Below are 25,942 nucleotides of genomic sequence, written 5' to 3'. Positions count from 1 at the left end.
CCAAAGGCCCATTTTTCCAGCTCTGTGGTGTCCCAGTGAAGCCTCGAGCTCTGAAGCCAGGACCTGGAACAAGGTGTTCCAGGTGGAGCACCCTTCCAGCTTTTCTTGCCCTCCACCCCACTCCCAGGTGCTGTCACAGGCCCCCAGAAACCCTGACTCTCCAGGCACCAGCCCGTTTTACACTGGATGGCAATAGGATCTGAAGGTCAGTGTCTATGCAGGATTTACAGGAAATTCTTTTCTCCTGGAACTGGCCACTACATTCACCAAAACATCCACTGCTCATCCTCTGTTGAACAGTCTACTGGGAAGATATATGAGTTGGATGTGGCATCTGTCCACAAAGAGGCAATGCAAAATTCCCACATTCTGTTTACAGTCTTTGTATAAGGCCCTAATGATCAGTTCCCTTCGGATTCAGATCTAGGAAAGATTTTCCTTTCCTGCAGACGAAGAGACCTGAGTGATTCATGCTTACTTATTGCTTCGGTTCTTAAGAAGCGCAATGCAAAAATCAATGCTCAAGAGTAGAACTCCTCTTAGCCTGGGTATTTTACATATCTCCTTCCTCTACAACATGTTTATGCATTTGTTGGGGAGGGGGAGGGCCTTACTTAGCACTCACTGTATGCCTGGCACCATGCTAGATGCTGGGATGCAGGGATAGGTGAGACAAAATAAAGAGAAGGCGCTGGTCCTCCAAGAGCTCACAGTCATGTAGTAGGTACCTCAAAGCGAGCAACTATAAAGTGTGCACAGGTGCTCTGGGTGCTAGGAGGAGACAGTGGGTGCAGTTGCCTTCAACTCGAAATTTTTATGAGTCTTCCTAGACATTCCCAAACCCCGGATAGCAGGTCAGGCCAGTTCTTGAGCCAGAGGGGCTTGGAATCAACAATGTGGGCATGATATTTGCACCTTCGCAGAGGCAGAATGGGAAAGAAACTTGTCCAAGTAAGAGCATTACTGTGCTTCACGATGTCATGTATGGAATACCACTTTAAACATTTCAGACTGTACTGAAAATCTAGCTGTGTGCCTCACTGACACCAGCTATTGAGAATTCATGTATTTTATATTACGGGGTAACAGGGCAGGAATTCTGGCTCTTGATTTATAGATAAGAACTTTAAGGCCAAAAGGATAAAGTGCAAGTCCCTCAGCCTGTAAGGACCACAACCAAGACCATACTCCATGTTTTCTGACTGGGCCAGAATGCTTTTCTCTGCATTGCTCCAAAGGCACCGCCACCTAGCTGCAGGCAGGAAACCCTCCTGCCTTGCGGTACTACTCCTGGCTGGCGGAGAGGATTCTGAGTGTATCTTTGGAGAGCGTCATAAAAAATCACTGATGATATGATAATGGAACAGAATAGGAGGAACAGGCTGGAAGGCTCCCTGCCTCCCACCCCCAGTTTTTCTAGGAGAGGGCAGAAAGAAGCTCTGTGTGTGGGAAGAGGCCACCAGGTAGGCACCTGGGAGGCCCCTCAGTGACTCTGCTTGGCTCCGTAGTCAGCTTTGGGCAATGGGGAGACTGAAGAATGTTTCCTTGAGCTGGGTTATGAAGCAACAGGGAACATACTTCCAATTTTCATGTACGGGTATCTGGCAGTGTGGAAAAATCAGAATTTTTTTGAAATAAAAAACACAGGTTTAAAGTTGTATTTTGCCCCTGTTCTTATATTCAAGAACCCTGGTTTCTGGGAGCTCTGTCATGTCAGTACCGTGTTTAAAGAACCTTTGTTCTAGAACTTTCTTCTTTACACACACACATTCCTGACATTAGGAAAAGCGAGGCTGGGCTTTGAGGTGCAAAGATTTGAGAGTATGTAAAAGGAAAAATAAAACTGTGCTCAACACTAAATACGAAGTCTTCAGGCTCTTCTGTCAGGCTCTGTTACACCGTATGTGAACTGACTGGCAGTTATCCTCCAAAATCCTACATGTGGGTTCAAGTCTGTCGGTGGAACTGAGACCTAAAGTCCTTCCTTCCAGCTGGGCCTTGGAAGGTGCCAGAAATGTACTGAGTTTAGAATTTTGGGGTCTTATATACACCCACACTTCCTGCTTGTCCTTCAGACAATTGTGACCGTGGCATGGCCTAAGAGGCCTCTCTCTAAAGCAATAAGACCATCTGGGGGTTGGAGTTGATCAGTCAAGGGAGGAATCCCGGAGTTGGGGATTAGAGGTGATCAGTCAGGGGAGGAATAACCAGACATTGGCTAGATCCTCCTATGAATGGATTTGTGAGATTTGCACCCTACTTGAGACTCCAGGACTGGTAGAGGAACAGTTACCTGGACGAATTTCCAGAATTCTAACAGTGGAGAGACCCGAGTCCTCCCACCATTTGGGTAAACTGTGCAAACATGAGTGAGAGGTCCGCCAAGCCCAGATTCAGAGGTGAGAGAATGTTATCTACTAATACAACTCTTTCTGGGGAGTGAGTAAACAGACACATTTGGCTTGGGCTTGAGGGCCTGTCTAGAGAAAAGACCCCCTACCAAAGAACATTTTTCTCTAAATCCCCTTTGAATTGAGACATAGTGGCTTGGTCTCCTGTGGTCTATTCTCTGTGAGGAATGTCTTCTCCAGCTTCTCCAGCTGAGCATTACCAATTGTTTAGGAATTAACCCTTTGGCACCCAAAGTCTTGCTTTATCTCTCTTGGATTGCTTTCCCTCCATTCTGCCCCTTTCTGGCTTTGGTGGATCTTTCATTAGCTTAGAAATGACAGAGAAGTTGACCATCTGCAGATGCTTCTTGTGTGCACAGCGGAATCGCAATCTCCATATGGACACGAGTGCTTTAAGAAAATAGTCTTGCTTCTTCACAAACTCAAGTAGTTTTACTTGGAGTCTGTCCATCAAGAAATTTGGTCTGCAGAATCCAAAGCCAGCTTCCCTGGAGTCTTACAAACAAGCTGGCCTGGCAAGGCAGCGCCTCCTACAGTGTCTGCCTTCAGTTCTAAGGTCTGTGGCCCATTTGCCACATGGGGCGGTACCACACTGTTCAGATGCGGGGTTTTCAGCATTCTTCACCTCCCTCCCTCCGCATTTCATGACACATGCAATGTGGAGACCCATCGAACTTTGTGAACTGCTTGCTGTTGTCTCCTGTCCCTGGGGTCAGTCATGGTCACACTTCCAGCTCTCTGGAGCTTAACTCTCTCTCTCAGAAGAATGTTGAACATAGAAAGAATTCTCAGAAATTGAGGTGGAAGGTGGCAGGGAACCTCTGTTCTTGGGGTGGGGAGGGTAGGGAGGGGGTGGGGGTGCAGGGCTAAAATGAGAAGGCCAGACTGTGTTTCTGCTACTACTCTCCTCTTGCCTTTTGCCTTAATGGGAGCCCTTGGTTTTGACTTGAGGTTCCTGGGCCAGCTCTGAATGTAGCATGTGTGCTTGAGTGATGGATTCGATATTTACACACACCAGGCTGATAAGTGCACATGTGTTTTTAATGTTTTGGCTTTCTACACCACAAACATGTCAATGTGGATATGCATGCACACACAGACGTGCTGTCAGGCTGGGACTTGTGTAGGGGTTTTTTTTTTTTTTCTTTTCTTTTACTTTTTAAAGCTGTCCTCCTAAAGCTAACACCTTTCTAGCAAAATTTCCTGCCACATTGAGCAACATTTACCTAGCGCCTCTGGTGTTGTTGGAGGGCCACCATCCGGATGTCCCACCTGGAAAGACGCTGAATTTTTAAACCAGCAAACAGCCCTAACTACACCTTCTTGTCTTTGCAAGGGCCGAATCTGGCTAGCCGGGGATTTAAAAGCAGACCTCTGCCGCTCCTGCCTCTCTGAGCTCGGGTTTGTCGGGAAACTGCCTGTCTTTGTACTGCAGCTACAGAGAGAAAAACCGAGGAGACGAGCTGCTTGTCTGGTGGGCTGCTGCTTGAAATTAAGAAGTGTAAAAAAGAGTCTTCATTATCTCATGGATTTGCAAGTACTATTAAATTCCTTGCTTCTCTGCGATCCGATGTAAGTTAATAACAGCGTTAGACAGTCTCTTTATTCACCCCGCACTTCTATTTTCTTTCTTTTCTTTTCTTATTTTCTCTCTTCTTTTATTTATTTATTTATTTATTTATTTGATTTGGTTTTTTAAGGGGTGTCGACCTGTGTTTAGTTCTAGTAAACCGAACCCTCTTGCAAGTGAAGTGATTGGCTAATTGCACCGGTGACTGACGGGCTAAATGAGTGCGGCTGGCCTCAGCCTGGAGCTGATTGGCTGCGCGGGGAGACTCCAAGGGCTTTGCAACAGGAGCACCGGGCACTCGAGTCCTGCAGCCTCGGGAGTAGGTGCCGCGCGCCCGTGAGCCGGGGCAGCACTCAGGCCGCCACGCTTCCCTCCCCGCGGCAGGCCGAGGGCCGCCACCCGCCGAGGACTGGGCAGGAGCGCGCGGCCGCCGATCCGGGCCGGGGTGGGTACGGCCCCTTTTGTCCCCGGAGACTCTGGGAAGTTTGCGGCGGGACGCGCGCGGGGAGGTGGCCGAGGCAGCCCCGACGTCGCGCGAGCGAGTGCGCAGAGCCAGCATGGGCAGCGGGCGCGGCGCTGGGGGCCGGCGCGGGGCCGCCGGGGGCGTGCTGCTGGCTCTGGCCGCCGGGCTGCTGGCCGCGGGTTCGGCCAGCGAGTACGACTACGTGAGCTTCCAGTCGGACATCGGCTCGTACCAGAGCGGGCGTTTCTACACTAAGCCCCCGCAGTGCGTGGACATCCCGGCAGACCTGCGACTGTGCCACAACGTGGGCTACAAGAAGATGGTGCTGCCCAACCTGCTGGAGCACGAGACCATGGCCGAGGTGAAGCAGCAGGCCAGCAGCTGGGTGCCCCTGCTTAACAAGAACTGCCACATCGGCACCCAGGTCTTCCTCTGCTCGCTCTTCGCGCCCGTCTGCCTGGACCGGCCCATCTACCCATGCCGCTGGCTGTGCGAGGCCGTGCGCGACTCATGCGAGCCGGTCATGCAGTTCTTCGGCTTCTACTGGCCCGAGATGCTCAAGTGTGACAAGTTCCCCGAGGGGGACGTCTGCATCGCTATGACCCCGCCCAACGCCACTGAAGCCTCCAAGCCCCAAGGTAAGCTCCCACCCTCCAACCCTGGGGGCCCCAGGCCGGGCCGGGCTGCAGAGGGTGCTGCTGGAAAGCCATTGTCACTACGATCTCTGGCCATCGCTCCGCTCCGCAGTTCGGACGTGCTCCCTAAGATTGATCTCAAGCTGTGCAGAATGATTTTTCAAAGCTTCCAGTCCGTGCGAGGTGTTCCTTAGCGCCACTCCTGACCCACGTGCACGGACGGCGGGGTTTCCCCGGTAGCGGCGGCTGCGCCTCGGCCCTATGCAAACTCGGTTCCGCTCCTGGAGCGGCTCTTCCTGGGGTCCAGTCTCCGTTTTTCCATACCTGAAACAAAGCTTTACGCTCCAAATAAAAAGGGAGCTCATCTCTCCTCCGGGAGGGAACAGAGTCCCCATCGAAGAGTTTAACACCCTAGAAGGGATACGCCAGAAGGAAAAACAAATCCAAAAACCTAAAGTGTGGAAAGCTCAGAAAGGCCGACAACGTGTTAAGGCGCAGCTTTATTTTCATAGGTTCTATGAGGATTAAAAATAAAAACCAAACAACTCTTTCCCTAACTAGCCTTTCAGCCAAGTAGCCCAGGACTGCTGCAGAACTGGCTGAGGAAAAAAGTTTAGAAACTGGAGTTTCTGTTTCTCCACCCCTTTCAGGTAACAGCTTCCTAGGGTTGAGGATGGAAAGTCTCTAGTATCTCATTTTTGCCTACCCTCTGCTTTTCTCATTTACACAAATCCCCAGGTAATTAGAAAGATAAAGGTGTAATTAGTTCATTGTTTGTCTCTCCTTGGGGAGTGGGGCTTGCAAATTGGACATTTTCCTAAAACAGCCTCAGGGAGGGCCTAAGTTTCCTCTCAGAACCCCCTCCCACTTAAATTCTTGAGTGGGAGGAAAAAAAAATCCTGTTGAGGCAATAAAACAAAACAAAACAAACAAACAAAAAACCCTGGCACTGTGGCCTAACTTTTATAGGAGTGAATTCAACCCTTAATTCTTTGGAAGCAGAGTTGAGACTCAAAGATGTGGAGATTAAGTCTGAGATGGGAAGCCATATACTCAGGTGTTCTTAGCATAGGGGTCGGCATCCCGCCGGCTTTTTGAGGAGGGGGCTTAGGACGGGGGCAGGTGGAGCTGCTTGCTGACTTAGCTCATCTTGAAGTGATGCCTAAAAGAGATGCCCACTGAAGGGCATGCTCCCCCCAAGTGTGGGTGGGAGTAGGTATGGGAAAAGAGGCACCCGGAATTTTGAATGCTCTTGCTTATTCTAGGGAGGGAGAAGATCAGTCCAATGTGACTGACGTTGGGTGGCATGGGTCCCAGCCCGAGGGAAAGGTAACAGCCTGCCAGCACTGTTGCGATCTGGGCACCTCTGTTCTCCGATTCCTGGGTGTCTGCACAGGGTTAACCTCCAGAAGTGCAGCCCTTTGAGATGGAGAGCTGAGCAATTACCTAGAGCAAACAAAGCACTTTGTGTTCTGCCGGTGTGGAGCCATCCCCTGCAGTCCAGTTATTTTCCTTCTCCCCTTCCTCTGCCCACCGCTGGGGGATTAGTTCAACCCTGCCCTGGGAGGCCTTGGCCAATTTTGCTGGAGCTGAGTCCACTCCCAGTTGCCTCTTTCTGGGACAGTTGGTTGGACATGAAGTGGAGACCTTTGTGGGAACACCTTCTGAGGGGGAGATGGGACTGGCTGGGGTGCCTACTAATGTAGGGGAAAGAATCCTCCCAGCTGAACCCCATCCCCCCAAAAAAAGCTGGGGTGAAAAGCTAGGAAAACTAATTGCCATCTTCTCTAAGCCTTTTTACTCCTTGGCTGCTGTTCCACTTGTCTGCTGCTTCCTCAGTCTGGAACTTTGTACCATCCTCCTGTCTCCTTCCCTTTGTCCTAGGAGTGCCCAGTAGCCACCATCCCCAAACCAGCTGCTGAACAGAGAGAAAGGCTGTGAAAAGACTAGTCAGGTGTGGGATCTGGGAACTGATTCCCCTTCAGCATTTTTGATGAGAGACTCTGTCCTGAGAGGGCATCTGGTCCTCCCCAGGACTAGAGCCACTCAGTGGGAGGGAGCCCCACATGACTTCCTCTGAGATTGACTGGCCACTGTCAGCTGAAGGTGGAGATGGGAGGGCTCTGTGTGTGTGTGTGTGTGTGTGTGTGTGTGTGTGTGTGTAGGGGCAGGTTTAGATGAACCACACTAGTACTCAAACCTTAAGGTTGGTGGCTTGGAATAAAAACTGATACTTTTAGATGATAGTAAGTACACATGCACTACTTTTATTCTTAATTCTTTTTATTCTTGAGAATTAAAACTGAGTTTTCAAAGCAGAGTCATATCTCTGCATAATTTGGCTGGTTTCTGTTCACATACTTGGGCATGTACAGTTTTGGGATATTGGGCAGAGCTTTGTTATTAAAGATAAACTTGATAACGAGAAATGAGTAAAAGACACTTTTCCCCGCAAAAGGCTATTGATGCACAAACTGCATCAAGCATTTGTTATGGGAGAGGTGATTGTTTTTTTCCTAGGAAAGTTATTTCTACAGCTTTCACTTACATTAGACCTGTACACTCCCAGGCTGATAAATTATTTCTCCTTCCTGCCAGGTTTTACTGATTGAAGTTGTATAGTTTTAGTTTAATTTTGTTGTTGTTTAGGTATATCGTGCATTAAATCAGCCTGGCTGTTTTAGTCACAGATTGCAGAGGCCACAGTACCCTCATTATGCCCAAGAGCCTTCTATAGGGTCCCTTCTCCATGTATCCAGGAGCTGGCCCCGGGAGATCTGCTGTGTGTGTGTGTGTGTGTGTGTGTGTGTGTGAGAGAGAGAGAGAGAGAGAGAGAGAGATTGAGAGAGAAGGGGAGGGGAGAATGTGCTGTGTGCATGTGTGTGCACTGATTTTTAAAAATTCACTTAATCCTGATTCCAGTATTGAACTTTCTCCTCTACTCCCCCCTCCCTTAAATATTAATAAGACACAAAACATTTTACTTTTTGGCTCCTTTGCTTTAAATATTATTTTGAATACTCCTTAAAACAGTGATTTAGTTCTACCTCTCAGATGGATGATTGGGTGGATTTTTCCCGCTGAGGCAGCCTGCAGGGCCCCAAGGACAATTAATTGGAGGGAGCACAGATTAATATTGCATTACACATTCCTCCCTTCTCTGGGTTGAGCTGCTCCACAGTTTGCTATAAGAAAAGCAAGATGGGAGAAAACCATATTGAGAACACACAGAGCTCACCTCAATGATCTCCTGAGTGGCATGGAAGGTCAAACGTAACTGATAGGACTGAGGAGAATGCCCCTGTGTGGTATAGAGCCCTCGGCTGCCAGCAGGATCGGGGAACTCAGAGTGTCTAGATGAGATGACGTATGTGCAGCGGATGGTGACCTGGCATCTATAGTCTGATGGCCTTAGCTCTGCTACTGGTTTGGTCAAGATTATACTTGTGGAAACTCGCGACATGATAACTTCCACTTTTTAAAAAATAACCTAAACAAGGAAACCCCCAAAGCACAGTCGACTTTTCTGGTATAAGTAACGTGGCCCTTCCCATATCGTGGGACTTCCTTTCCCTGTTTTTCTCTCCATGGAAGCAGGAACCATATGCAGAGTTCTGGATAAGGTATACCCTTTGTTAGAAATGCTACCAATCTCAAGCTCTTGGTGAAAAATAAATTTCTAGCATCTGGGCCAAAAGACAGTCACAGTTTTCTGCTTGGAGTATGTCTGTGGTTTTTGCTACACTGAGAATCTGGATGGTGTTTGGCCCTGGGTATAGAATAAAGGTGAGAGAGGAATCTGTTAGCAAAGACTAAGGCCATGAAGGGAGCCTGCTTGGAAGTGAGGGTGGGGTGGGGGTGGCCAACTCTGGATCAGCTGTGTCCTGGGAGCAGCATTGGTTTGGAAGGGCTGTGTAGATCCCTCCTTATCTTCCATCTTCAGAGGCTTTGCCCATTTCACTGAGTCACAGAGATCACTGAGAAGCCATGGAGAAGGAAGGGAAGGAGGAAGACAAGGACCCTTATATCTGAGCAGAGGTCTCTCTGCACATCATTCTTCCCTGGTTACCTTGGTGGTGACTTTCTTGTGCCCCTTAGCTCCAGCCTGGTTTGGCTTCCAATGCTGTGCCAGGGATGGAATGCCCTTAGAACATGCTAATGCTTTCCTAGATCATGGATAAAACTCCAAGTAATTTGAAAGATGGCGATGGTGATGGTGATGGCGGTGGTGGTAGCATTGATGGTGATGGTGAGGGTGGTAGTGGTGATGAGCCACCTCACCCCGCTTAGGATTTCACTGTAGGCTTTCTCCCTGTCCTCGAAGGTACTTTTCCTCCCAGGGATCCTTCCAGCATCAGTAGCATTTTGGCTCAGAGGAGACTTCTAGCCCTGGCCTCAGACGCCTCCTCCCCTGGGCATAGCCATCTCCTAGTGGCCCTCATACCGGCCAAACACATACCTCCTCTTCAAAGCACTCCACAGTGCCTTGAAAATGGCTCGAGAGGGTCTCTCCCATCCAGCTCTGTCCTCCCATTTGGCAGCTTTTGTTAGGAACTCATATTGCAACAGCCCTTTTGTAGAAGGGTGTTCAGAGCCTGGGGTTAAGAGTTTGTGAATCTGGAAGAGGTTTCTTTCTTAGAGAGTTGGTCAGATTGATCTGCTGTCTTGGGAGTTTGGGAATAGGAAATGGGCAGGAATCAGAGGAGAGGGGAGAAAGAATAGGAAACAAACAACTGGAATACATATGTTTGCTTTACAAGTCAACTTTTCCTAGGGACCCCATCAAGCCACAATTCCTATCCAGCTCCAGAGAAATTTGGTTTAAATAGTTGTGCCATATTCAACAGCTCTATCCCTTAAGTTTCCAATAAACCATATGCCTGTTTATAGCTTTAGCTCCAGGACTCTTCTTTTTGATTCTTGGGTTGCCCTTCAGAAATTCCAGAAGATCTTTAACTATTCATCCTGGTGGTAGACTGGTCTCTTTCCAAGGGGTGGTTCCTGTACCCATACTCCCATAACTCACAGCTCTTGTTTTTCTCCCTTTCCATTCCTAGGCACAACCGTGTGTCCTCCATGTGACAATGAGTTGAAATCTGAAGCCATAATTGAACATCTCTGTGCGAGCGAGTTTGGTAAGAAAGTGTCCCTGGCCGCCTTGGGGAGGTTTGGTGTTCCCCGGTTCCCCAGTTCCTTCTGGCTCATGTTCCTGCTGAATAGAGCCTGTTGATGCATCTTTTTTGGACCTTTATATTTTCTACCTCCAGGCTCCTCAATGGCTGCTCTTCTCAGGCAGATGGAAGACTAGATAGGGTGGGAGAACTGCCCAGGTTTTTTATTAAAGTCAAATTTTGCTTTTGCCCTTCTGTGTGAAAGATCACTGCACGGGTTTTTGGGGACCTTTTCTAGGAGTAGGGAGGTAGCTTTGGGGACAGGTGGACAAGAGCTATGGGAAAACACTTCTCCTGGGACACTACCAGGAGATGCAGCGGGCGGCTTGGGCTGGTCTTATCCCCACACTGGCTCTTTCTGCATCCACCTCTAGGTGTCAGCACCACTCTACCAGGGATCTGGAGTGGCTGACGGTGGGGTGCCTTCCCGGGGATGGGAGAGGCCAACATGAAGGCATTTAGAGGAAGGGCCCCCATCAAGTCCTTCCCGGCAAAGAGATTTCTCTCCATTTTCTTCAAATCACTCCTGGTTAAACAGGAATTTTTGAATCAGCACTTTTAGCCCCAGGAGAAGGGCTGGATGTGGCCTGGGGAGCAGATCTCAGGTGGCTTATCAGGAACGGTCTCTTAGAGCCTGGTCTGCAGAAGACCCATGTTCCAGACACTTTGGGGGCGGGAAAAGTAAACATATACCACATTCATTTGAAGGGCTTAGTCCTCGTGCCTGCCTGTATTTTATATGGATGCTGAGAAGCAGCTAGGGCCAGGCCTGCTTTGTTGAAGGACAGGTTCAGCTTGACACCGAACAGTGTGTTTCTCATGCTGCCTGCATTGTGTCCTTGAGGCTGGATTTCGTACAGCATTCTTACCAGGAAAAGCAGAACGGTAGGTAATGCGAGTCCTGTGTCCATTCAGAACTACCTACTCCATGTCTTCATGAACCATAATAAAGTTCATGAAAGGGCCTTGTACTGGCAGAGTGCCATATTTGAATGAGCCCCCCCCCACACATGTGAGTGCACATGAGCATTAAAGGAAATTGTATATGTGACAGACATATTCTCAGGTGTTTATCCTTGTGACTGAAGACAGAAGTTGGAGAATTCAGACCCTTTGCCACAGAGAGCTTCTCGAGGCATTTTGTGCACTTTGTTTCTGTACTGGGTACCTCTGCCCGCCTCCTTCGTTCTTAGGGGACAGCGGGACCTCTAGGAAGATTCAGTCTGCTTTGCATTTTGCTGTTTATGTTTGTCACACTCTTTTTCTTATTGTCATTTTAAGTGAACTCAAATAAAATTGGAGAAGGCTCTGATTACTCTTCCATCTGACCACGGCGATGTTTGCTTCTCAATGTTCACACTCTTGCTTCGTTGGGGGGTGCTGAACGCCGGGCTGAGCCTGGCAGTCCTCTTGCTGTAAAGCTTGTGGGTGCACAGCCCCACACTGCCTTAGCAATAAGCTTTTCTGCCACAAATGGGGTTGAGATTCCTTCCCAAAGACACATTTGGATGAAGAGAAAAGGGACAAATAAAATCTCTCAGAAATCTTGATGGGAAGAGTTTTGCTGCATGGCTGGGTCAGGAAGAATCTGCTCAGGTATAGCTGTGTTCCTGAAGGATCCTTATGAGGAACAACTAAGGGGCTGCTCTTGAGATTTCATTGATCCTCTTTAGATATTGTAAATCACCACACTCACTTTTGCAAATTGGCCCCCTGACATTTTCATCAAATCCAGGGAATCGTGTTAGAGTAAACTCTGAAAAGTAATATATCAGCTAATGTATATGCTCATATGACTTTTATCAGGCTCAGCTCCTGAGGGAAGCATGATGGAAAACCCTGGAACTGAGTGTGTGGAGTTGACTAGCAGGTGATGCCTCCCAATTAGGGAATGCAGATTCAGTGCATCTGATCATTCATTGATTCATGTATCCATTCAACATTTCTTGAGTGCAAATCACTGTGCTAGATGCCATAGCCGAAAATACTTAGAATAAATTAAAATTTAATTTAAAAATTTAAAAAATCTTGGCCGAACACTAATCATTGATTTCTTAGAGAATCACTTTATAGCTCATTGGCTCAGAGGGGGCTGTGGAACTCAAGGCCAAAGTTAGTGCTTAAGGAGCTGTGAGAAGAGAATCCATGCTTATGTTCAGGTTATTGTCTGAGGCTTCCTAACCCGAACTTGTCATTAGGTTCCTCCCTCCTCCTTGAGTTGCTCATCAAAATTCTGATAGCCGTGGGCATTGTGGCGACTAGTTAAACCAGAGACATTTCCTAGACGTGAGCTGAAGAGGCAAGCCTTGGGAAATAATTTGAATGTGGAAGGTCGACCTTGTGGTGTAGAGCAAGGGACCAGAGGGTACTCAGGGAACTCAGCTGGGGGGTGGACATCCTTTGCCTACTGCAGTACGTCCCTACTAAGTCAGCAAGCACTTGCTCACTGCTTGTGAGAGGGAGAGGTATATCTTATTTTAATAACCAATCAGGTCTTGGTGAATCTGAGTGATTAGCTGTTTGGGACTGTGTTCTTTTAGCTCTGAGGTTATTTTCTTCTTGGGTTCATAGAACTTTTGAGTTCCTTCTGGACCCTGCAGGTCATCTGATCAAATCCACTCATTTTGTAAATAAGGAATCTGACTTTCCCAACTGGAGATCTTTTACTTTCTGTCACGCTGCCTTCTACACTTAAGATAAACAGCTGCTATGCTATAGAGGCATTTATTTCCTCAGCATAGGTATGGTGTATGCTAGGCTTCTTTGATCTGGAGGCAGGAGAGGCACAAATTTTTTTGTTTGTAATGTTCTTGTAAGACGATAAATAGGATTTTTCCTCCCTCTCTCTGCAGGGGCCGAGTTTAGCTCTGGCCCTCTCAGCACCCTGGGGAATGCAGCCTTGTTGAGAAACTTGTTTCCTAGCTTAGTTCATTTCAAGTAAGGGAGGCAGTCAGCCACGCTGATGAGATTCAGTTAGGAAACAAAGAAATTCAGCAATGCAAACTGACACACTACAGAAAAGAAAAAGAATGTTTTACACCCTACTCCAGGGATCAAACTTTGCATTAAGTGGCCCTGACATCGCTGGCCGGAAGACATCGGGTTGTTGGAAGGCTCTGTGAGCTCCAGAAACAAGGGGCGCATTCCTTCTGGGTCAGCTTGCACACCCATCCTCCCGCCAATGCATCCTCGGATTCCTTCATGCCCGAACCATTACTCCTCCTCGGGCAGTACATTTTTAACTCTCTGGCTGGTCTGGCCACTAGTCTCTCCACCCCTGCACTGTACCCCCTCAGTTCAGAACACATTTTTTTCCCCCAACAGGGAAAAGCATCAGTAGAAACACCTGTGTGCTGATGCTCAGGAATGCAGCTGGATCAGCCTGGATCAAGCACCAGATGTAGGAAAGCCAAAAGTTAGGTGGTGCAAAGTCTCTGAATTCAACATGGCAGTCAGCCTGCCTGCTGAACTTAGGTCGCACTGATCTGCTTTATGTTCTGTCTCTGCTTTTCCTGCTATATGACAACAGGATGCCGCTCTCTTCTCTTAAACAGACCAATATAGTATTTGCAAGCCGCTGCACTCATAATCCTGCTGTTAACAACTCAGTGCCCACAGCAGCCTTTCTTTGGGGTAAGCTTACCCCAGGGATGTAAGGCTCTGATTTATAATTGCTGTGAGGTTAGGACCCCACCTCTGGCCACTCTGTGTAGCTGCTTCTGCAGTATCTACAAACACCCTTAAGCCTTTTTTTGGTAGAAATGTTCATGACGATATACTTCTGCTAAAGATAGTTCAGAGCTTTCTCTTGTACTGGCTTCTCCAGTTTTTTAAGCTTGAGAGTTCAGGTGACAGCTTCTTTAGCCTGGTATTTTCTCTCTGTGGAAAAAGATTTCTTTGCCCCCGGAAATTTTCCTTGCCTTCTGGAAGGATTTTCCCCCCCATTTATATGTTTCCTCATAAAGAGCAAAACCATACTTTGCAACACTAAAATGAATCACATAGGAAAGAAAAATCAGCTCTCAGCGTTTGGGAGTATTTTCTAAAAGAAATATTTTTGGAGTTTCCTGCACCTTCACTAAATTTGTTCTCACTCCTTTTTCAAAGTGTCTTGGCAGTGCTGCTGTTTGGAGGCACAGTGTTTTACTCTGAAGGGCAGATTGATCTCTTGCAAAAAAATAGGTTCAGCCTTTCCAAACTAAATCATGGGTTTCCTCCCACAGATGAGAACTGGCTGCCAGCACAGTAATTGCAACACCTGTAAGCTGCTTGAGAGCAGGGTCTGTATCTTGTACCATATTTTACCTAATGTAAGATGCCCATCAGTTGTTGTGAGATGTGCTATTCATTTTGTACCACTGACAAAGAAAATATACTTCATGTTCAAATGTATCGATAATCTGTGTCTAAGCATGAACAAAACAAGGCCAGATTGTACTTCAGTAGTCTCTGGCACAGTGTCTTACACATGGAGACATAAAATGATAGTTTGTCAGATGAGAATACGAATGACAGAGGACGGCAGGGATCTGGAAATTGGACGAATTCCCCTCCTCCTCCTCCTCCTCCTCCTCCTCCCTCCTCCTCCTCTTCTTCCTTCTTCTTCCTTCTTCTTCATAAAAGGAGAAAGCTCTTTCAAGGAATATGTGCCACTAGTTTATTAAGTTCAAGGAAAATTGCATGCCCTGTTTTAGGTGACTGATGGTTTATGTAAAAAAAAAAAAAAAAAATCCCTAACATTCAGAAACCTAGTTCAGTCAAAGTAAAATTAAATAGACATGAGAGAAGAAACTGTTATCCCAGGTTGGGGGAGTTGGCAGAATGAAAACAACTGTTTTTAATCATCACTGACGATCTCTAAAATACATATACTTGGAAAGAGTTGTGGCATTTCACATGCAGGAGAACATGGGGCCAGGCACTTTAAGGGCACTGGAAGTATAACTCCCAGCTCATGGTCTGGGTACCAGTCTACAGTAGTGTTCCCCTGCGTGGGGCTGGGTTGGACAGTGCAGGGACCGGAGCTGAACCACGGAACTTTTGAGGTCTTCAAGTTGTCCGGGTGAGTTGAGATGTCAATTCCCTGCTCACTCACTGTTTCAGATTGGAGAGTTCCTGAGCAGGCCCCAAACCTGGTCAGAGAAATCAGGTCTTGGGCAGTTTGGCTTGAGGTAACATGGGGAGCACTTTGCAAGCTGAAGCCTGATTGAGGAACTGAGGGAAAGCTGGGAAGACAGCAGATTTCTGGTGAACATGGTGCATTCTATCTCCATTTCTAATTCCTTCTTGGTTATACCTGTGGCAGGAAGATAGATAAGACAAATTTCAATGAGAAGCATTGCTCTTTAGCATATTTGAACCTGGGAAAGTATGTTGAAGTATGAGAAAGGACACAGAAACCCAGGATCCATGGATGGGGCATGGCTTTCTCTGGAACTGAGTTTAATCCTCTCTCTGCCACTATGTATGTGCTTTGCAACACCGAGCAAAGCTCTTAACCTTTCCAGTTTTTCTCTGTGAAATGGCAACTGATAGCCAGATATAGGTTTCAGTGAGATATAGATGTAGCTGAGATAGTGTGTAAGGAACCTAGCCCTTGGCCCGGCTTGCAGACTGGACTCACTAAACATTCACAGGTGCCCTTTGCAAGGATGGCAGTAGCCTGGGTACCTGTCCTGGGCCAATGAGGCCTCCCTTCATGGCTCTCACCAAACAAGTAAGAGGTGCATCTTAGAAACTCTCTGTCCTCTGCTCTCAGCGTATTTATTGAAATCTTTCCTGAACTGAATTCTGTTTTCAGCCCTCTCCGCTCTTTATATCACTCTGGAATGATTGCTTTTCTTTGTCCTAAGACAGATTTAAGTGTGGACATGGTTGGTTCAGGGTTGGCTGGTACATGACTTCTTTGAGGTTAGATTCAGTTCTGACTAGAGTATTTCTTGGGATGGTCAGTTGTCAAATGGTGTGGTTTGGGGGTTCTTTGATGCACTCTCCAACCTGCAATTCTGTAATTCTCTGGTTGTGAGCACCTCGCACCCCAATTTGTAGCCCTCCTTGTCTTTTAAAAAAAATTATTGTGATGAAATATATATAACATAAAATTTACCATTTTAACCATTTTTAAATATACACTTCAGTGGCATTAAGTACAATCACATTGTTGTGCAACCATCACCACCATCCATCTTTGGATATTTTTCATTATTCCAATCTGAAACTCTGTACCCAAACACATACCTCCCAATCTTCCCTCCCCTCAACTCCAGAAACCACCATTCTACTTTCTGTCTCTGTGAATTTGACCGTTCTAGGTACTGCATATAAATGGAATCCTACAATATTTGTCCTTTGGTGTCTGGCTTATTTCACTTAACAAAATGTCCTTCTTATCATTTGACATATATATAAACTATCATGGAGAAGGAGGGCAAGGAGGATTTACCCTCAAGTTCACCCCTGTTCTCTGAAGCTTTTCTGGGAGTGGTTGGAGAAAGAGAGTTTAAGAGATGAGATGGGATAAAGGAGCTATTCACAGCCCACACAAGTGGCCCATTTCTTTGGTGTTGCCTTGCTCATCTGTGCCCCTTTGTCATTCTAAAGATCTGCTGAGCTTAGTGGAACCTCAAAGATCAGCTAGTCTAGGTCTCTCATATTACAGATTGAGGAAAGTAAGACTCGGATAGAGGAGTTAGTCACTTGATTGCCCAAGGCCACTCTGCCTGGCATCCCTTGCAGTTTTCATTCCCATTGGCACTTACCTGGGTAGCCAGTCCAGATTCCATACGCTTCTTCTCTCATGTTCTCTCATGCCCATCACATTTCCATCCTGCCAGGAATGGTTAGAGGAAGCCCTCTGGGAAGGCGGCGTAGGGTTCTCCTTCACTACTTTTCTCTCTATCTCAGAGTTTGTGGGACATCAATGGACTGATGCCTGTGCCTAACACATAGAAAGAAATCAGCAGTCTTTGATATTTTTTGTGGAGAGAAGGAGGCAGTGCGATAGAGTGGACAGAACATAGCCTTAAGGCCAGACAGGCTTGGATTAAATCTCAACCTGATAAGCTGAGCAATCGTGAGGTAGTCTCTTAACCTCCCTGAGCCTGTCACCTCATTTGCAAAATGTGGATGGTGCTTCCTGTGTTACTGTGGTGAGAACTGAATTAATCACGTGTGTACAGTTCCTGGAATATGGCGGCTGCTCAATTCATAATAATTATCTCTTCTTTTTCGAAAGAATTGTTTCAGGATGGAAATTAGCCTAGGTAGGAAGAAGATGCTAGCACTAACGAAATTGCTTGTCTGACAAAAGAATTTTAGGAAATAGAAAGATGTCTTGGTTAATCTCTGGTTAACAAGATAATTAAACTGAAGAATCCTTTTTAATAGCCCATTCGGAAGAACTTTTAAAACTTTATGCAGATTCAAGGTGCTATAATTAAAAAACCAAACCAAAGCAAAAACCAAAGCAAATGAAAGCAAACAAAAAAACAACCCTACGTACTAGTAGGTTTACTTAGATGGCACCCTTAAGTCGTTGTAAAACTGGATGTCATCATCGGATCATTAAAGGCTGCAGAACACTCGAAACTTGGGCTGAGTAAAGACCAATTCCAGGACACGCTTACCCAAGTTTTTTCTTTTGAGTTTTTGTGTGTTTTGTAGAAATCTTATTCCTAATATGAGTTTTTCTACTCATAATTCTTACTTACTCCTAATGTGAATTTTTCTACTCACAATTTTGGAGTCTGTGTAAGAGATTTTAGGTCTTGTGTATTGTACTTCACTCCGCCCTCCCCTTTTTCTCGAGCAGTATCCCCAGGGCAGTTTTTAATTTCTTTTCCAATAGCCGCCTTATGATATTTGTGATATCTACTCCCGTCAACCAAAAGACAGGCTATGTTCAGAAGCAACGGAACATTTAAATATTGGTAAATTTTGTCTAGTTGTGCAGAAATGAGCCAGAAGCTCCAATCTGTATTTTATTTTATTTTTTAAAGAGAACAAACAGCCAAAGAAATTTCAGGCCCTTGCCCTGCTTCGGCTTGCTTAGAGCAGCCAATTAACCATGCATTAGCTTTGGAAGGCTTCTCAACGGCCTATAGATTGTGCTTGAAATCTTTGTTTAGTCTTTCAGGAACACCGTCACATGGATGATTTATCAAAGAAAGTTGTTTATCTGGCAGTAAAATAAACTCTGGGCCTGTTCAGGCTAAGATTTCCCGTGAATTTCTACCAAGGTAAACACTGGTAACTGGCAGGTTGCAAATTCCGTGTGAAAGCCAGACACGTACAATAAATATATGAGCTACAGCTTTGCTGTGTAAGAAGCTCGGCCTGTCACTAGCCCTGTCACTCTCTCTGTGTGCTAGAGGAGCTGGCACTACAGCGTGGCTGTCCGGGCCACCAGGAGCAAGGACTGGCAGGGCCCTATGTACAGGAGACACCCCTGCTGTGTGGGCCTTCCTGGGCTTGAGTGCCACTTAATGTTGGCACTGGGGACTTCCTGGCTCAGAGGAGACAAGCCTCAGGACAGCTTCCCTCAGCATCCCGCAAACGGCCTGTGATGAGTTATGAGGAAAGTGAACCAGAAGCAGCCAGTTTAGGTTTCTATGAAAATAGACATTTATTAAACCAAATTGGCAGGGGGCTGGGGCATGTTGAATGATTTGGGAGCTGGGGCCAGGGCATGGTGGAAGGGGACAAAATTATGTTGTGAATTCTGCTGACCTGGAATCATAGTGGCCGAAAGTGCGGAGATGTTGCCCCAGGATCTCTGGCTTGGCTCATTGGTGGTTGTGAGAGATCCATTTGGGAATAAAGAGGGCAGAGCCAGCTCTGTGAGTGCTGCAGTGAGTGTCCAGGACAGGTGTGAGTGATGAGCGAATGAATAAATGAAAGGTGATGATGGAGAAGAGAGGAAATAAAGCCTTCCCCATTTTGAAAGGAAGTTACCGTGGTTGTTGTTCACAGTGGCTTTTCAGGGAGGGATCACTGAGTTATAAATCACTAATTCTCGTAGTCCCAGTCCCAGAGGCTGGAGCCTGGGACCTGGGTCCTACCCTGGGTTTCTCTCATCCTGACTTCCTAGGAGGTTAAGGGAAGGGAAGCAAGGACCCCAGAGAAGGAGTGACATTTGTATCCTTTTGATGAGGGCTTTGGGGATTGAGCAGAGCATCCATACTCATGTGTGAGTCTTGAGAATAAATGATGTTGGTCCTTCTGGCTTGGAAAGGCTGTGGGTATGTGAGGCCAGGCTGTTCTGACCGCTCTTAGGGCTTAAGGTACGCATAATAGATGCCTACTGGCTTGCAGATATTTAGAGAAATAAAGGAATATATTCTTTAGGGCTGGAATTAAGGGAAATCATTTATAAATTCTCATAGGATGTCTGTGAGTTGTAGAGATGCCAAAATGGCACTTTGGCAGTGGGGAGAAATTAGGAATCAGCTTCCTTACACTCTGTTCTCACTCCAGGCGGGATTATGAGTGCGATTTTCTGTCCCTTGTTTTCTCTAGCATTTCTGTCAGCGTTCTCCCCAGGACATTTCCTTCAGGGAATACCTTGGATGGCCTCTCTTCTCTTTGTGAGCCCTTTAAAAGTTAGCTTACACTGGTGTGTCTTCCACAGCAGATCCATTCAGCTTCTGGAAATGGTTTTATGGCTGAAGGAAATCCCTACCTCTTGCATCTGGCAGCAGAGCTAGAAACAGGGGCTGGAGTAAGCACTTTAAACCCTCATAAACAGCTGGCACCTAAAGAATGAGTCCCTCATGCAGCACTCCACATGGGGCAGGGTGACATGTTGCCAGGCACAGCTCTTGGATGCAGGTACTTGTGTCTGGCAGAGGTAGCCTGTGCTTCTTCCAGGCTTCCTGAGATCTTGGCTCTGTACTTGAGTACCCTGTCCTCAACAAATTTAAGAATCCGGTGGATGAGGCAGGCCTTGGCCATGCTTGTTTGTCTCTGTTCCCGGTAATTTCAGGTGATTTAGTGTATAGTTCCAATTCCCAGGCCTGAAGGAAGACGAGGTCTTCTTTGGGGGCTGGACAAGTTCAGGGAAGTTTCCAAGAGGAGAGGATTAATTTTAGGCTTGGGATTGATGGAGAAAGTGAAAAAAAGGCATTCCTGGGGTCAGGAGATGAGTGCTGGAAAAGGGAGTGAAGGCTCGAAACAAATAGTGATTCTTAACATGACAAAACCTACTTCGGGTAAATAAATGCAGGTAAAGAATGTCATTTGTTCTTTCTGGTAACTAACTCAGCATCCTGTGTAAGAGCTAGCTAGCTCCGGCCAAAAATGTGGGATCTCAAAGGCTGAGTGGAGGTGTGAGGGAGAGTTGGTCTTTCTGATTCACCTCTGGCTGTGTACCCTGCTGGGAGGGTGGCGGGGTCCTAGTAGCACCAGGCCTGCTCCCCGTTGAGCAGCAGTTGGAATGAGCAGGTGCGTTACAGTGGTTACCCATTCAGTGTGGCCATGGGCCCGAGGCAGAGACACCACTTGGTGGGACATGACTGCAGGAGGTAAGAAGGTCAGTTGATAAGTATCCGCTCTAGGCAAAGTGCTGAGAAGTGGAAGGGTAAGACTGAGCTGATGAGGGTGGCGGCCTCTAACTTTATAATGTGCAGCCGCTTCCATGCAGGGGAGCTGCCTGGGAAGAGTCACGGCCTTCGTTCTGAGATGCAGAGGTGCAAACGGGCTCGGACACCTGCAAGGTGCCAAATGCCAGCCAACTCCTAGGTTCTTGGGTTACAGCTTCTTTACTCTAAACACATAGAGTAAAGGTGTATGATATATGTGTGTATGTGCATGTGCACACGTGTGCGTGCATCTTCTTTTGAAAATCTAACCATCCGCAGAAGGTGTGCACTCTTGCCCAATAATTCAACAGACAGTTGTGGGACTTCTACTGTGTACGTGGCCCTGCTTATACTTTATATGCTGACTTTGGGATCAACACCCAAAGAGATTTCAGTTGTGCAGACACCAGTGTTTGTATCATTTTTTTCTAGGGCCTGGCAAGAGGGGTGTCCCCATAGTCAAAGCCAAAGAGAGCAACTGCCTTTGTCCCCAGGTTCTCTGAATTTTGAGCTGAGCCCTCGGCAAGGAAGGTAAAAGCTGACGAGAAGATAGGTCCCCTGCACATAAGTAGAGGCAGGGGAGATTTTTAGTAGGTCCAATTCCATCCTGTTGAGTTATGCCTTTTAAGTTGAATTCTGAGTGAGATCCCTATAAGCCACCTTGATAAGGTGAGAGCACCCCACTTTATCATGCCTACATCTGACTGAATAGGAGCTGGTGAGTTTTGGTGATGGGGTGAGGGTATATCTGGGTGGGCTCATAGGAGGACTAGGGCACCTTGCTCTCCCTATTTCAGGGACCAGCTTGAAGACAAAGCTTCATTTGTGATGGGCTTCCCAAGGTGCTTCTTTTCTGCCTCACAGGCCCTGGCCCCCAATACTTTTGTGCTACTTAATATGGTGTTTCCTGCCTTTGAGAGGGAAGTACCTCAATGAACTGACCACATGTTAGTGTTAGAGATTGAATAAATGCCCACGGAATTGAATTGAGGATGTATCATGTGTCAGGCTCAGCGCTGGTTAGTGTACCTAGGAATGGTTGTGTGGGCTGATTGGGATGTGGTGCCTGACCTCACCATCTAGAGGGGATATAGAGGAGAAAACAAATGAATATAATATCATGTCATCAAATGCTGAAATTCCTTTAACAGGTAAGAACTATTGAGAGCTCAGAAGGAAGGGAACAGTTCTTCCTAGGGAGAGGTTAAGGGAGGCTCCAGAGAGGGAATATCTTGTGCTGTCCTCCAAGGAATGGGTAGGAGTTTGCCAGTTTGAAAAGATGGGTATGGGTAGAATATTCTAGGTAGAGGGCCCAGCAGAGATCAACACATGGAGGCATGGCATCTGTATATTGGGGCGTGGTGAATCTTTTTGGGGTCAGCTTATATATGAGGCGTGTGGATCTAGAAATGAGATCAACAAAGCTGGCAAACGTCAGCTCCTGAAGGGCCCCGAATGCCATGTTAGGGAATGGAGCATTCGTCTTTTGGCAATGGAGAGGCATCAGGAGCCTATTTTAAAATGTTACTGTGACTCCCATCTTCAGAGAAGACCTTGGGTGGAGAATGGGAGAGAGGAGGAGAAGGACTCCTGAAAGAGAAGGTACTCGTTAATCTATGTGACAGAGTACCAACAGCAGCACTTCAGGCATCAGGGTGAGATGGTGAGGATGGGGGAGCCTGTGAGTGAGGCTGGGGGGGCGGGGAGAGAGGAAGCCCTCGAGTCAGATCCCGTAAGACATGGCTCATGGCAGTGCTGGCCAGGCCTGGATCAGGTCTGGGCCACCCGCTTGAAAGAGCTCCTGAAGGCTGGCCCGATGAGGTCAGCACGCAGCCTGGGCAGCCAGGACAGGGGCCATCTGCTGTGGTCAGCACCCCTGAGGAACCTTTGTTCTGGATGTGTGGAGCAGGAGCCAGAGCTTGTAATCAACTCATACTTGGGTCACCGCAGAGCTGGTCATTACCAAGAGTAGTCGTCATTAGGAGCTGTCATAAACTGCCCTGACTTTTCTCCCCAGACCTTGTTAGTGGCCTAGCAGGCAGCAAACGCAGCGCTTCTGGAGCCAGCCTCTTAATCGTTGGATTGGTAATGACATTAGTTAAGGCCTGAGGGGCTGGGTCAGCTCAGGTGTATAGGGTTTTCTGGAGGAGGGAGGCAGGAGGGGCTGTGGCTACAATGAGGGACAAGTGGTGTATGCGTGGTTTGTGTGTGTTTAAATATATATGTGCAAGAGTATGTCTGAGATGTGAGTGTAGACACTTGTGTAGTGAGTGGTACATTGGGCCATGTGCATGTGCACTTACGTGTGCTTGTGTGTGCATGCCTGGTGAGCTTGACCACGGCATTCAGCTGCTTGCACAGTTAATGACAGCCTGCCTCTTACAGCCACCCTGGCCTCTTCACTGGCAAGATTTAGAGGCTTAATCCTTCCCCCATCTCTTCAGAGAGAGGCCTTCTAAAACATGCCATTGATTTCCCCTGGTTCAGGGCAGCTTTAGCGAAGCCCAAAAGGATTTCCCTGCAACGTGCCTTTATGCAGACCCAGGGCCATCTTTGTAAGTCTGGGAAACACTTCTACAGTCTTAGTGTTTTGTTTATTACTCCAAATGCCAACTTGGCCTATTTTGTCTAGGTTTTAGTGTTTGCAGCAAGTCCATTTAGAACCGCTGGTTCCCTGGGCAGGATTCACTTCCTTAGCAGATTCCAGTGGTTAGCGGGGATTGTCATACAGGGCATGCTGTAATCCCAAGGATTTAAAAGTAGATTGGAAAGAACATGCATAGCCTTAAGAGTCATACAGACCTGAGGTCAAGGCCTGGTTCAGCCACATGCTGTTTAGCTCAGGCAAGCTCCTTAACCTCTCTATAACCCAGTTTACCCATCTGTCACAAAACAAAAATAAAAACTTCTGTGCAAGGAGATAGATAACATGTGATTTGATAGATAATAACACAAATTCTGGAGTCCTGGAATCTGATTCCAGTACTGCTACTAAATAGCTTTGTGACTTGGGCCAGTCAATTAAAGTCTCTGAGCCTGTTTCCTTAAGCAAATTGAAGGTGTCACCCTAGGTCAGGAGTCCACAAACTCTGGGCCACTGACTGGTACCAGTCAGTGGCCTGTTAGGAACCGGGCCCCACAGTATAAGGTGAATGGCAGGTGAGTGAACGAAGCTTCATCTGTGTCTGCAGCCGCTCCCCAGCACTAACATCATCGTCTCAGCTCCACCTCAGATCATCAGGCATTAGATTTTCATAGGAGCACTGGTCCCTGGTGCCAAAAAGATGGAGAGTGCCGCTGCCCTAGGTGATCTTCAAGGCTCTTTCTGAACTTGTATGGTTTTGTTCCGCAAAAACTCTATGACTTGGTTTCTTGATAAAATATTTTTTTGGCACCTCCCTGCTCCCCAGGCGTGTTCGCTGGGAATACTTGGCCTTCATCGTAGACACCTGTGGAAGAGAAGTCAGTGTCTAAGAGTGTGCAACGGATGAAAAGTTGAGTTGGGGATGGGGCAGTTGGAGTTGTAGAACCACAAAGCACAATGCATTGTTACATTGTAAGTCAGTGTTCTCGGACAGGGCCTGGGGCTGCTGGGCATCCCGACTTCAGCCTTCTCCTCTGACTGGTTTCACATTTGGAATCCCTCTTCTGACCACGTTCCCAAGGTTCTTGCTATTATTCTCTGTGCATACTTAGACACCCAGGGATGGAGGGCATAGGACCCTTTTTGCCTGCACGGGGAAGACACAGACTGATGGAAAAGCAGTTTGGAAACATGGAGCTGGCATTTAAGGAGCGCTATCTAATCCTCAGTATCGAGTTTTAATTCCGGCTCCACAATTTACCAGCCATAAGACTTTGGCCAGGTTCAGTTCTCTGAATCTCGGTTTTCTCACTTACCAAATAGGGGTAATTGTGCATACTCTCAGGACTGGTGTATAGATCTGTGAGATAGTATTGAAGTGTCCTGGAAGTGGCAAAATGTAAACTCACACCTAACGTGTTACCTTGTGGCAGCCGGTCACAGAGGCCATCTCCCAGCTCTGCTTGGCATTCTCAGGAAAGGCTTTGTGCCCAAGCAGGGGCTGTTAGCATGCCCAGAATGCTATTTTTTCCCTAAAGCATTTATAACATAAGCTACACACTTGGCGTTTCTTAAACATGGAAACATAAAGGGTGAATGTGTTTAACAGATATGCTAAAACCGAAGCAGGGTAGTAATGGTGATGTTTCTCTTAGAGGAGTTTAAAAAGAGTTTTAGAGGATATTAAAATACAGGCTGATCTAAGCCCTAAACATCTCTGGACTCACAAGGGAACACATAGTTCTTGAAACGTGAGGTCCAAAGCATGGAGTGGGAGAGGAAACTTGGAAAATCGAGGCCTGAGTCTTTGTGCCAGCCTGGCCCCCAAAGAGGGCATAGTGGCCAGGGCAGGCCCCGGTGCAGACGTGTCATATCTGGGAGTGACCTGGTGCTTTCACTGATACTCTGTGCTGTTCCTGTGCTCTGATACCAGCATGTAGAATGAGTATTCAGCATCTTTTTGGCCCATAGTTGCTGATGGCAGATATTTTGTGTACAGGAGCTGTGAAGTGTCAGAAACTGAGCTGCCCAGCCATTGTTGCTAGACCTAGATGTTGCAGGGTTAGGTCGGCTATTTCCCATTTCTAAGGGGCCTGACAGTTCTCCCATATCCTCCTTCAAATGGATGAGCCTGTGTGTTTGATGACTTCTGTCTCTCAGGACTACAAGTGCCAGTAGTCGAAAGAACTGAGATTGTCTAGTCCATCTGGTAGTATCTGGCTTGGTGAGGAAATAAAACCTTGATCAACAAGGTCGCGGGGTCCCCACCACAGGAGCTGGCTGGCTGGCTTTTTGCCTGTGATACACGAAAGACCTGTGTTTGGCAGAAAGCCAGAAGGCATAACACTATGGTCTTTTCCAGTCCTGCAGATTCCATGATTTAGTGGTTTATGGAACACCTGCTGTCTGTTTTCTTGCTGATGACTTACACCTGGGAGGTGGCTTTGTTTGTGGGTGAACCTTCCTTCTCATGAAGATGTCAGATGATTTTCCTGAGGAAGGTGGAGGAATAAACTGGGGCCTCTGGACCC

The 25,942-nt window shown here is 47.1% G+C and overlaps 1 protein-coding gene across 1 annotated transcript in view; it reads left to right on the top strand.

The window, feature by feature from the left end:
• The first annotated feature begins 4,252 nt into the window (after window positions 1–4,252).
• SFRP1 (secreted frizzled related protein 1) overlaps window positions 4,253–25,942 on the top strand; it is a 42,542-nt gene continuing 20,852 nt past the window's right edge. The window contains exons 1-2 of the mRNA XM_039853654.1: window positions 4,253–5,082; window positions 10,137–10,214. Coding sequence (XP_039709588.1) covers window positions 4,539–5,082; window positions 10,137–10,214 — 622 coding nt within the window. The 5' untranslated portion in view covers window positions 4,253–4,538. The remainder of the gene's footprint in view (window positions 5,083–10,136; window positions 10,215–25,942) is intronic.

This window comes from Pteropus medius, unplaced genomic scaffold, assembly GCF_902729225.1.
Source record: "Pteropus medius unplaced genomic scaffold, Ma_sr-lr_union100, whole genome shotgun sequence".
Classification (NCBI taxonomy): domain Eukaryota; kingdom Metazoa; phylum Chordata; class Mammalia; order Chiroptera; family Pteropodidae; genus Pteropus; species Pteropus medius.
This window is presented reverse-complemented; position numbering and strand designations above follow the sequence as displayed.